At 36.8% G+C, this 13972-nt stretch overlaps 1 protein-coding gene across 2 annotated transcripts in view; it reads left to right on the top strand.

Moving 5' to 3' along the window:
• The window catches only part of KLHL1 (kelch like family member 1), a gene marked incomplete at both ends in the record, with an annotated part of 182526 nt that overhangs the window by 111160 nt on the left and 57394 nt on the right, over positions 1 to 13972 (top strand). For both annotated transcript variants that reach the window (XM_084223982.1, XM_084223983.1), the window contains one exon: positions 7380 to 7592. In XM_084223982.1, the coding sequence (XP_084080108.1) occupies positions 7380 to 7592 (213 nt within the window). The remainder of the gene's footprint in view (positions 1 to 7379; positions 7593 to 13972) is intronic.

A 13972-nucleotide genomic window follows, 5' to 3' on the forward strand; every position in this document is an offset into this window, starting at 1 on the left:
TTGCATTCCTGCTGTGGAAACAGCACAATTTAAACAGCTAGGGCAACTCACATTTTCCATACTTGGGAAGTGCTTGGGGTAAATCTTAGACAAGTAACAGCAAAACGAGACAATCACCAGAGTCAGTACCAGTATGTACCCAGACTATACAATACTCCACCATTGTGACAATTTGCACTGTGATTCTGTATTTTTGCTGCTTGCAGCCTTTTAAATCCAAAGTGCCTCTGGATGATTCACAGTACTGATCTCTTCTGCTATTTACTTGAAATTGTGCTGTGAACCTTTCCAATGACAGATAAATCAATCTGGGCCAATTCAAGTCAGTGAACACAGTCATAGAATATGCTAAGTTGAAAGGGGATCTCAGGGATCATTTATTAGGGACTGCACAGGACAGTCCTCAAAAGTCACACCATGTACCTAAGAGAGCTTTTTGAACTCTATCAGGTTTAGTCTCTTCACCACTACCCTGGGGGGCCTGTTCCACTGTCATCTGCCACCATGGCAATTCCAACACCGTCTAGGTGGAGAATCTTTTCCTACTCTCCAACCTAAACTTCCCCTGATGCAATTTCTGGCTGTTCCTTCAGGTCCTGTCACTGGAACATCAGTGCCAGCCCCTCCTCTTTTGCTCATGGGGAAGTTGTAACTGCAATGATGTCTCCTCTCAGTCTCCTCCAGGCTGAACAGAACAAGTGACCTCAGCCAGTCCTCACACAGCCTTTCCCTCAGTCACCATCTTGATTATCCTCCTCTGGATGCTCTCTAACAACTTAATGTCTTATATTGTGGTGTCCAAAACTGTCCCCAGCACTTGAAGTGAGGCCACCCCAGTGCAGGGCAGAGTGGGACAATCCCCTCCCTTGCCTGGCTGTGATGCTGTGCCCGATGCACCCCAGGGCTGGCCCTCCTGGCTGCCAGGGCCCTGATGACGTTCAATTTGCCATTGACCAGGACCCCCAGGTCCTTTCCATGGCACTGCTATCCAGCATCTAATTCCCCTGTCTGTCTGTACATCCAGAGTTACCCCATCCCAGGAACAGGCACTTCCTCTTGTTGAGTTTCATGCAATTGGTGATTGCCCAGTCCATTGATTTGTCAAGGTCTTTCTGCAGGGCTTCCCTGCCTTTGAAGGAGTCAACAGCTCCTCCTAGTTTTGTACCTTCTGTGAACTTGCTTAGTGTCCCTTCCAGTCACGTGTCCAAGTCATTTCTGAAGAAGTGGAAGAGCACAAGGCCTAACGGATGCCTACTAGAAACAGATCAAATGTCAAAGATGACATCTTGATGTCAAAGATGACATCTTTTCATGTTAGCTCCCGTAGGACCTGTTCCATAAAGTTCTCATCCAGGCATTTTGGGAACCTTCTTGCCTGGGTTATACCAGCTGTGTGATCCACCCAGTTAATTGTGGAAAGTAGAAGTCCAGGGTAGTTGACTTGGAAATGTCCCTTAAGTTCTCAAAGGATAATCCATCAGCATCATCATCCTGGCTAGGAGGTCTGTAATAGACTCCTATGGTGTCTAGGGATCTGTTTTCCCCTTGATTCTCCCCTAGAGGGTATCAACTGTGCTGTTGCCAGCTGTGAGTTTCATGCATTCCAACCCTTCTGTTACTTACAGTGTCACCCCTCTGTCTCTTCTGCCCTGCCTTTCACTCCTGAACAGCCTGGAACCATCCAACAGAGCACTCCAGTCACAGCACTCATCCCAGCAGGTTTCACTTATGCAATGATGTCAAATCCCTGGGACTGCGCCAAAGGTGTCAGGAGACCCATCAGGTGTCAATAGACAAAGTGTTGAGTAGATCATCCCATCATCTGGGGGCTACAAGCCCCAGATTTTTCTGCTTGCACCAACCTCAGAGCCGTGCATTGACCTGATGAATCTGCCTCTTGCCATCAGTATTGTTTGGGTCCCCAAGATGTGCTCCCTCATTCTACTAACTTTATTTTGGAAAGGTAAACAACCATTAATAAAGAACCCCAAAAAAGGGAAAGAAGAAAAAAGAAATGAGAAAGAAAGATGAAGTAATTGATAATTAATTGGTTTACAGGCTGCTAGAGTTTTGGTTTTCCTAGATACCATGGTAAGAAGAAAATTTTATGCATACATTGAGACCTAATGCCAAGACGTTCCAGGGTCTGTAGGATGCAGGACCTTCCAGGACAATGTTGGAAGAGTTTTTAAGTCAGGGGAAGCAAGATGTGTACATGTCCTCATCCATCTAGCAAATTGTGCCTGTTTTATGTCCAGGTTTAGGCTTCTTGAATCTTCTTGGATGTGAAAAAGAATATATGCAGGGTGTGAGAGAAGATCCTTCACTAATACATGAAAAAAATGTTAATCATTCTGACATAGCTTGAAAGTTTCAGATGGTTTATCATAATAAACTGGCATATCAGCAAATGTCTATGAGCAACTGGTTGTGAGCTATCCTTAGAATGTGAAATCCCAGAATGCCACATCATATTCACAATGAATTAGACTATAATATGGCTAATTCTGCAGCCACATATCCTAAACTCTATTTTATTTCATGTCTTATCACTCAGAAAGTATACTGCCAATATGATTTAATATGAAAATCAGATGCACTCTTTATTCATTTATTTAAATATTCTCATGAAAACTTAAGTTTAAAGTAAAAGTAATATGAGCTTAAAATATTATAGGCATTAGGTATGTAATAAATGAAAGCCTAGTATATGGATATCTATTTTTTGGCAAAGGTAATGTGATTTTAATTTTTTAATTGTTAAGGTCACAGCATCCAAATCACAAAAATATAAAACATTTTAAATAAGACCCCTACATCCAAAACCAAAACACCAGCTAAGCATTTTACTTCCTTGGTAACCTGATGTAGCAGGTTCTGAATAGCTCTCTCAGGATATGACATTCTTTGTCAATAAATGAAATTATTTAATATTTTTCAGGTTCTTCATTATAACTGATACATGCTGATTGGTGAAATCAATGACATAACCATCAATGAAAACTAGCTTTTGCAAGATAATTTGATTCCATGTGGTATAATAATCATTACAAGTTAAGATTAAAAAAAATCTAATTTAATTGTGTTGGTGACATCATTATAAAGATATATGGTATTAAATTCCATTATGTAATAGCTTAATTTTATTAGCACCTTTATGTTCCTATGATGCCCAATCTATTAGATACTTGGGCTATTGCCTATCTGCCTTTAAACATAGATATGTTTTGTTTATATAACAGCTCTGCTGTTCTGATATTTTATGCTTATTTAATGCTAACCTTGTGTACTGCTAGAAAGGTTTAAAAGTGAAACAGCTCTCCATTGAAATGCTATAACCCCACAGCAATGGTCATTTTTAGAAAGTGGAAGAGCAATCAAGTGACCCAGCTTTGTCCAAGAGGATTCAGAGACTGTCATACTTTCTACTGTAAGTTACATTTTCTGAATTAAAAGCAAAAATCTACTACTCCACTGAATTAAAACCTGGAAAGGCTACGTGAATGATGCATGCAGAGCAGATCCAGTGCACCTTTAAGACTTATGAGATGGTGAAGACCGATCCATAAAGCCTCTTAAAGTATTAGAGTCAAAAATTACAGGTCCTGGAGACTCAACCAACTTTGTCACATAAACTTTGGCATGCTTAAAGGTTCAGTATCCTTGTTCCTATAACAAAGGTTTACCTGCCCATGAGGCCCTAGGAATTCCTGAAAGCTCTTCACTAGAACAGGATGAGAGGAAATGGCCTCCACTTGTGCCAAGGGAAAATGCCGTTGGATATTAGGAAAAATTTCTTCACTGAAAGGGTGATCATAGTGTGGAATCATCATCCCTGAAAGTATTCAAAAAACATCTAGATTTGGTGCCTGGGACATGGTTTAGTGGCAAAGATGCCAGTGTTAGATTAATGGTTGAACTGGATGATCTTAAGTCATTTCCAGCTGTAATGAATCTGTGATTCTATAACTCTGTACCTCAATTCCTACCTTGTATCTTAATCTCAGGAGAAATTAAAATTTATTTAATTTAAGCTGAAAAGATGTCACAGACGTCTGTTGCATTCTGTTCCCTAAAGGGCAAAAATTAGGAACAGCCACATTTAAAAAAAAAAGGGGGATATTTTTCCACAACTAGCATATGAGAAATTATTTCTGTTGTGGGAGAAAGGCCAGCCATTGAAATATGTTTTGCTCCAAATGAAATTAACCTCAAGCAATTAAAATTATCTAGGAAGATTTGACATTCATTAGTCAGTTCAGGAAATGCTAAGAAGTTGAAGGAGAGAGTTTTTACCTCAGAAGTTCAAAAACTTGGATTCTATATATAAATAAGAATTATATATATATATTACATTGATATTATATATAAGAATACATATGGTATATTTATAATATATATGGCATATTATAGATATAAAACATAATATATATTTGTTATTTTCTGCAATACTCATGCCCAAGTAACATGAAATTTATTTAAGTCCTGAGGTCTAGAAAAAGAGATTTGAGCTTATAAGTTTTGTCTGAAAACTTTGGTTCAATAATCAGTACAGAGGCTGGAATAAGTTCTCTTTAAGCATGTATGCAGATAAAAAACAATTTAAGATGAGGAAACAAAACTTAATTAAATCTAAAATTATTGTTTTGCAGTTAAAGCTCCTGCTTGGAATGTTATTCTTTATAAATTAAGTTCTGCAAGTTCATGAAATGTGTTCAACCATCACAATAGCATTCTATAGTATTAGGTCTTTGGATTAATATGCTATTGCAAAGTTTGATGTTGGTTCCTTTTAAGAGGTAAAGTTATATTCTTTTTTTTCATAATAGGATTTAAAGTCAGTTGAACCAGGCTTAATTAAACTTTGTCTTATAAATCATTTTATTGAGAAGTGCAATGAAATCTTGTGAGTTTTATGACTTTTTAATCAAAATTAATTAAGCCAGCTTGTGGTTAAATGCCTCCCTACAAACTAGTTCCCTTACATTTCCAAGCTATTCTAAAATGTTCTAGACATACAATTTAAACTTTATCAGGAGGTAATGGTTTAAAACCTCATTCCAAAAAAAAATCTATGTTTTTAAGGATGTATTGACATTAATGTAGTAATTTTAAAAATAACTGAGTTTTGTTTTGATCCAGTTATCAATTATGATAAGGTAGCTTCACAGCATGGTTAATATAGGTCATGACCACATATATATCTTTGATTTTCTGTTGTGTCAGTATCCTGTACATGTAGAGTTAAAAAGCAACTCATTCAAAGTTAAGCTGTACATATCAAGCCATTCACATTTATAATATAAGCATAATTTTCAACTTTGTCAAATTTATTCTATCTGTACTTATGTATTTTATCTGTAATTACACATTTCAAAGAACTTCTGTCTCATGATTTTCTCATGTCTATGCCTACAATATTCATCTCTGCTGCCTTATAGAAAATAATATGCAGTTAATTTTTAATAAATATGTTTAAACAGTACATTTGAAAAAGTATGAATTTGGAGAATTTAAATAAGTTTTCTTCCACTGAATAAGTCAGGGAAGGACAGCATGTGACATACAAGAGCCGGAGTATAATTTTTTTGATGCAAGTCTTGCACATTATTTTCTTGTATTTGTTATAAAGTCTTCTATTTCAGTTTTGATGACCATTCGGTCTTTCCCCTGGTTCAGACACAATCAAGCAATTATAGGCAATCAAGCAATTATTGACTGGATTTTGATATGCTAAAAACTGAATTTAGAGGTTATAACAGTGGAATTATCCCATTCCCTCAGTTTTGATGTTCTTACATTTAAGTCCTTGACTGATGTTTTGTCATTCTTTCCCACTTCTCATCTTAAAAATTCTATGCAAAACAGCATAACAAAATTCATTATTATTTTTCATAAATTAGATGTTGCGACTTACTGTTCCCAATATTGCTTTTTACATTTTCAGTTTACATAAAAATTTAGTTCCTTTTTTTTTGTGCCTTCAGTCTTCAATTACTTAATTTTCTTTTGTCTATAAATTGAGAATATAAAAACACACTTATAATTTCTCCACAGAGATAAAACACTCTAAAAGAAATATTTTGAGAAAAATATTTGTAGAATTGTGATTCTACTGTGTCCTGTTGATGTAGAGTAGGTAGTTCAGGGCATGTTTAATTCAGTCCTTAGGATTCAGACAACTAAATGAAACACTTTTTTTTTTGGCTTTGTTTGTTTGTTTGTTTGGTTTGGTTTTTGTTTGTTTTTTCAGTTTGTTTTGTTTATATGTTTTATGTAGTTTATAGTTTTGGGGGTTTTTTTAAGGTTTTTTAGCTATTCCTTTTTTTATTTGTCCTGGCTCTGTCCAGGACAAGGTTAATATTTTTTTTGCAGTAGCCAGGAATGGGGCATAACTAGGACACAGAGGTTAGTCTGCAAAACCCTATGTCATTGCTGGGAGCGGGGTAGAAAGGTCTCTTTCAAGGGGAAGGGGTTCTTTCTGGTCGAATAAATGTGACCAGAAAGAATTATTAACTATATTAATGTGACCATTCATAACTAATTACTAACTATATGAATGTGACCATTAATACAGTTGCTGTAACTCTTTATTTCCTTACCTCATTGCTATTTCTTGTAAATTTTTCCTATCTTCCTATCTCAACCAGTGAGCTTTACTTTTTGTGCCTCCAATTTTCCCCTCTAGCCCACAGCAGTGTGGAAGGGTGAGGGGAAAAGCAGGAGAGCAAGAGTGTCAGTGGTTTGGAGAGTCTCAGTAGGGGCACTGGACTGGGGAGTTCCTAAACTGCAATAGTGCAATAGTTTTTAATACTGTGAGACCTTAATTGCTGTGAACTATTTGCATGATAACTGGATATTAAAAATCTGTTCTGAACAAGGTCAAAAAATTATCCTTAATTCTTGATGTTGATTGTTCCCTCAGCCTTGTCATATGTGTAGAGGGAAATCTAGATATTCATAATATAACTCTATGACTGACACATTATTTAAGAAATAGTGAAAGAAAGACAGTGAAAATATCCAGAAAAATGTAGTATGAGTATGTAAAGACTTACAATTTATTTAATCTGCTCAATTACAACTGAGTTTATAAAAATTTCAAATAACAGCCTTTACTAATTCTGACAATTTTTAATTATGATATTATCATATAATCCTCATATTGTTTTTGAAATGTATTTATATATGAATTGCAACTATAGCTGTTGAACTCCAATAATTAATATTTTGTTTTTCTCATGAGCTGCAAGGATATGGCAAAACATACCCACATCTGGGTATGGCAGATACTGACTAATCCTATGGTTTATTAGCTTTAACATGCTTTTTAATTTTCTTGCAGTATTACTGAATCTGAAATACTTTTCTCTTCTCAGGAGAATATAATGGAAGTTATAAGAAATCAAGAATTTTTACTTCTACCTGCTGAAGAACTCCACAAACTTCTTGCCAGTGATGATGTGAATGTTCCTGATGAAGAGACCATTTTCCATGCCTTAATGATGTGGGTGAAATACGATATGCAGAGGCGATGCAATGATCTAAGTATGCTGCTTGCTTATATCAGATTACCACTCCTTCCACCCCAGGTATTTTTAAAATTATGTAATCATCATCATCATAACAACATTGTTATTGTGTCCTTGTGAAAACTCTCAGTTTATAATCTGCAACTTCTGAATACTCTGTGTGTTTAAAAACAACCTGTTCAGAATCAGAAAAAAATCAGTGGTAACCTTTTAGCCAGGGTGATCTCAATAAACTTGAGGATTGGACCAACACATTCACAAGAAGGGCAGAGTTGTGAAACTGAAGAGGAGTAACAGTAGATTTTATTACATGCTAAGAAAAAACAGGCAGAATAATAAATATTCTCAGAAAAACCAACAAGACAGAACAAACAAACCAACAACAAAAAAACCCCAAACCCATGGGATTTATACAGATGCCAGGCTGAGGATGAGCCAACAGTATGAATTGAGAAAACTGTATTTTTTACAACACAAAAAATTCTGTTACCAGGCAATATGAAGTTAGTATTCCCATAATACCTGGTTCTGCTAAGGCTGCACCTACACAATTGTTTCCAGTTTTGTACTCCCTGATTTGAAAGGCATAGGAGCAAATTGGAGAGGGTTCAGGGGTGGGCTACCAAGATGGTACGTCTAGAAAAGAGAAGCAGAAGTGGGCTTGTTCAAACTAGTGAAAAGAAGGCTAAGGAGTGACCTAAGAGCAACTTATGACCTGAAGCTACGATCATGGAACCACATTCCTGAGCACACCACAAAATGTAGAAGAGACAAACACTCTTCTAACTTGTAGCATGGACAGTTCAGGTTGGACATAGGTTTAGGGAGGAATCACTTGGAATGCAGTGAACAAATGCAGCAGTTTTTTCAAAGGTCAAATGACCTTCTTCATTGAAGTTTTTCCTGAATTCGATAGACCAGATCAATAAATCCAGTGTTGGCAGAAGCCCTGATTTGAGTGAGCAGACCTAGTTGACCACTGGTGGTCATTTGGATCTCCACACTTCGGCTCCTTTTTTTTTGTTTGTTTGTTTGTTTTTTTCTCTTCCCAGAAAACAAAGTAGCAATTCTTTTCCATAATTCCATACACTCAGTTCTCCTTTCAGTTAGTGTACTGGGCCTGGCTGGAGTGGGGTTAACTTTCTTCATGACAGCTGATAATGTGCTGTGCTTTGCACTAATTGATAAAACAGAAGGTGAGAGTAACCCATCCTGTTAATAGATACCTTGGGGCAGATCAGAGTGAAACAAGGCTGAATGACTGATGTTTTTAAACACATACATGTAGGCTTTATTGTAGAACAATCTAGTTGCACAGAAAAACAGATATATAGCTAGTTACAATACATAAGCATAAATATATCACTTAAGAAAATGTTTAAGAAAGAGAAGGAAGGCATAAGAGTAGAAAGACCTTATACTACCCATAGGCCACAAGGCAAGACTTGTTTGGGGCAATTTCGATGTCTGTTGAAGTGATGGCCACCATCTTGGTTAAAGTGACAGTTTCAGACTTGATCACCAGGTGATGGAGGAAATCCCAGTGAAATAGTGAAATCCACAACACAGGAAAGCGATTTGGTTTATATTCCTTCAGGTAGGAAAGGCCAGGTGCCTCCCTTGGAGTGGGGAATTTTGAGGAGATGATGTAATGTGGCATGGGACACTTCTGGAGTTTTTGACACCTTCTAAGATACAGCTGCCTATTACATCAATGAATTTGAGTGCCTTAAGACCCATTATGGCCCATCAGCAGAGATTGGTACCTTCAGGCTACGTGTGAATGCCCCAGTGCTCCCCCAAGGGGAGTTATCACAGCTGAGTCACTTGAGTAAGGACAGAGACTGTAGTGTGCCTTGCAGGATTTGCCTCTGTCCTTACCTGGCTCAACACCAGCTGTAGCCTGAGGTGTCAGGTGTGCTCTCCCACTGCACCTGGGAAGTTACTTTGCACATCAACAGCTTGTCCCTGATTGTTTGAGCCATCAGCATTCCAATGTCTCTTCCAGTGTCACTTCTGGGGTCCCCCTTTATCTCATCTCGAGTTCCTCTCACAGTCCAAATTCTGGTTAGTAGGCATATTTAGGGAGATGTGGTTTTTGATGGTTGCAGATGAACAGCTGGATCTTGGCAGTTTTCTACAGTGGGCAAAAGTCCTCTGATGATTTTAGCAATGTTTAAGCCATCAACCATTTCAGTCTCTTACACAGTGCTGGTAACACATGTTTTGGCTATTGCTGAGCTGCATTTATATAGCAAGGAGGTGGGTGGCATGAAAAGAAAAAGGTTTAAAAACTGTTTATAAAGAAATTTAGAAAGGAATGTTTTATAGTGATATACTAGCAATTTTCTTGAACTTTCTGTTCTATTTAATCTGGAAATTAAGTCTTATACACTGGTGCTGGTCTGTAATTGAGAACTGCATCATAAATGTGCCAATTATAATGCTAAAAAAGCAAGGTCTTTTTCAGAATTAGAATTGCAGCAAAAAATTATTGAGAACTGAAAGTGAAATTTTACTTTTTATTACCAAAATTGTATTTGTTTCCTGCAGTGGTTTGTACTTAAATATAAAATAAAACCCTCTGTCATTTTCATTGCATTGAAAATTAACTGAAGATTTCTCTGGAAAGAAGCCAGGTCAAAATTAGTAGCTCATCATTGGACCTTTGAAAAAAAAAAAAACCAAAACAAAAAACCACCACTATTTACATTCCTTACTTTTAAATTCACTTTAAAAAGAGGAAGTCAAAGACTACAGAAGTTATTGACAGACTGGAAAGATTGTACTGAGATCCACTTAAAATGAAGGTTTAAATTTATAGCCTGAGTTTCCATGATACCTCATTTCTCTCTCAAGGTGTAGTAATTATATTGGCAATGTAGTCAGACTTAAGTAGTACAATATTAAACAATGTAATTCATAATCCAGTAGATAAATTTAGGAGAAGGCAAGTCAGTATTAACTTGTTAAAAGGAAACTATAATGAAGCTGAAAATTAAATAATAGAACCTGCAATGTTGCCATAGAAACTTTTTTGCGTCTTTGATTTTACTGGAACCATCTTCTAAACTACCATGGTTCATATTTCTTCATTCAAGTAAAAAAAGAAAGACTGGTGACTTGGTCAACATAAGAACTTATTTCATATTATAATAGTAATAATATAGGTAAGAGGCAATATTATATAATAGATAATATAATAACACATTCCACATAGGTGTTCCAGATATTTAATGTTGATCTGTACAGAAAACATAATTTATGCTCATTTTTTGTTCGTAAGGGATTTGGGGAGAGTAAAATTGTGGTGGCATCCTTTAACCTTGTTAATGCTGAAGTTTTTTACATCATTTATTTGAATTGTTAATTTACAAGCTTATCAAATATTTTCCCTGTGACTTTTGATAGCATTCTTTACAGAGAGTAAGTTAACAAGCAAGTTAAGAAACAAGCAAAAACTGTATTTAAGAGGACCTTTTTTCAGTTGTTCAAAAAGTAAAAGGAACTACATTTGTGGCTGAATGGCGCCACTGTTGTCCTTGATTTTTAATTTTTGAATGCATTTTAAATAAAACTCTTTTAATGTTAAAAAAATCCAACAAAATTAGTTCATGTAGAACAATAGAGAACACTACAGATAATCTATATAAAGAGGTGTGTGTGTATGTATTTTTTTTACATGATGTGAAAAACATATACATAATCACAGAATCAAAAGAATGCCTGAGGTTGGAAGGGACCTCTGAATAACCTCTGTTCCAATGCTTCTGCTCAAGCAAAGATAACCTAGAGCCATTTGCACAGGACTCTGCCTAAACAGTTTTAAATAACTCCAAGGATTCTGCCAGTGCTTAGTCACCCTAACAGTATTAAAGTGTTTCCTGATGTTCAGAGGAAAGTTCCTGTGTTTCAGTTTGTGCCCATTGACTCTTGTCCCCTAGGCATCACTGAAAAGAGCCTGGATCTCTCCTTTCTGCACCTTCTCTTCAGGTATTTATGAACATTAGTAAGATTTCCCAAAGGCTCTTCTTTTCTGGGATAAGCTCTCTCAGCCTTCCCTTATAGGGGAGGTGCTCCAGTCCCTTCATCATCTTTGAACCTTCATTGTATTCTCTACATTATGTTCATATCTCTCTTGTACTGAGGAGTCTAAAACTGGACACAGCTCTCCTGTTTGACCTCTCCAGTGCTGACTCTAGGGGAAGAATCATTCTCCTGCATTTACTGACAGTACTTTGTGTAATGCAGCTCCAGATGTCACCTGCCTTCTTTGAGGCAGGGGCACAGTGCTGGCTCCTGTTCTGCCAAGCTGCTTTCCAGCTGGGTGTCCCACAGCATCTATTAGTGCATGAATGTACATTACACATACACATGGACACACAGATTTACATAGGAATTTATTTAATTCTTTTATAGTAGAATGTAGTTAGGAACCCTTTTCTTAGAAGTGAAAACATATAGCTGTGGAAAGATATATCCAATAAAGTACGATTAGAACAGTTGAAGGTGTTCTTACCTAGTTCCCTGATGACATGTAATATAGTGATTGCCATTCCCACCCCTCAGGGAGCAAAATGGTTCATCTAAATCCTCACTAACTGTGTATAGACAAAAGTCTAACCTTGTCTGCAGCTAAAGCTGAAACATTAACTTCTGGCCATGAAGGCAAATGGCATAGAAGAGACAATAACCATGTCACTGAATTCTCCTTTTCTTCCTCTCCACCTTTCCCAAATAGAATGATTTATTCTATGTTTGTATCTCCTGTTCCCTGACTCAAGCTGTCCTGTGAAACATTCAATGCAATGCAGCAGCATAGTTGAGCCTCTGCCTGTTTTGATTACTAATGATGTAATCTCATTTACTAAGATGAAAACCTGGTTTCTGCTATATGTCGGTACACAGTGTAATGTATCTGTTAATGTTGACACTACAGAAGGAGCCAAGATTGTGTGCAGCTTCTGTTGAGCAAAACATTATTTTTATGGCGTGAGAAGTTGTTAAAGATACCTGGGCTTCTGAAGAAATTTGCAAGCAGGAGAAGTTAACATGTTACTGAATACCTGGAATAGCATGACAATAAAGATGAGGATTTAGTGTTTAGTATTTTTAAGCAAAGATGTGCATGATGAAAAGAGTACAAATATTTCCTTATAGAAATGCTTAAGTTAAAGCTAATTTGTATTCCACTGGTGTGCTGGGTTTATAAAGGCTGTTATTTGCATCTGCCTATAACAGTAGATTACCAGTTTAACTAGGAAAGTTAAAAAATAGCATAAAGCAGAGATATTACTGTCTTTTCCTCCATAACACTTTTAATAATATCACTTTCAGAGGCTTGCAAATCCCATCAGTAGGATAATGTTTAGTCTTTGAGTATTAAATACACTGGGGCTCAGATCCAGTGAATCTGTTATAGGCATCTTTATTAGATTTCTTGCCCTGGAGCAGAAGCAATGCAGTCCTTATAAAATGAAGTACTTAAATACAGTGTAAGCCACTGGAGAGAAAGTGAACAGATCCACATGAGTTCTCTTATTTCTACAGAGATGCTGTAGGTAAACTGTAGGAAGTACTGAGCCTCTAAAATCCCCCTAGAATTCACACATTACATCTGTCTGTACATGATCTTAAAGATGTATATGAATTTGCATGTAATAATTGAGTAGACACTGTTTAAATCTTAGCTTAGATAACTGACATGATTATGTAAACTTGTAAATTTCTTCCACAACTCAGCTGGCATTTGACAAAGAAGTATTTCTTTGTGCTACTAAAAAACCCCAATTAACCAGGCAGTTGTCAGACAGGTTCTTTGAGTTTTGACCTTTTCAACATATATTGAGCTAGAGAAAACAATCGCAGGTTCCTTTGCTTAGCAAAAATGGAGGACATCATTTTATGTCAGTCAATCTTTAATTTTGTCTTTGAGAGCAGTGTGGTTCATAATATGAAATTAAAAGCTTCCTCAGTTCTCTGTCTCCAGTGTCACTAAACAAGCGCAGCTGATAAGAACTCACACCTGAGTAGAGTTCTAGCCTTTTAAGGTTGGTTACTGCCTACTGATTTGGGGTAAATCCTAAGGATGTCTGTAAACTTTGTCAGCCTCTGCAACATTTTGTGAATTCTTTCAATCATTTCTAAATAATTGCATACCAGGAGATTATAACCTGAATCTGAAAACTCTGAAGGTGTGATTCAGTTTCTTCTTCACCTACGTGTGCAGGCTTCTCCACATCAGCTAGATCCCTAACCTCTCACTGTAGCCAGTGAAGATCTGGTGCACTTCCCAACACACAGGAGCAAACCTGTGTGCTGATTTGAGAAGTTCCAGGGAATATCATGCTGCCTGGCTCCAAGCAAGTTTTCTGGAAACATTCCTTTCTACTATATCTACTGGCTCTGTGTGGATTCTTAGACACCCTGTGGCATCTCAA

The sequence above is a fragment of the Fringilla coelebs genome, assembly GCF_963513975.1.
Source record: "Fringilla coelebs genome assembly, chromosome: 2".
NCBI classification, from domain to species: domain Eukaryota; kingdom Metazoa; phylum Chordata; class Aves; order Passeriformes; family Fringillidae; genus Fringilla; species Fringilla coelebs.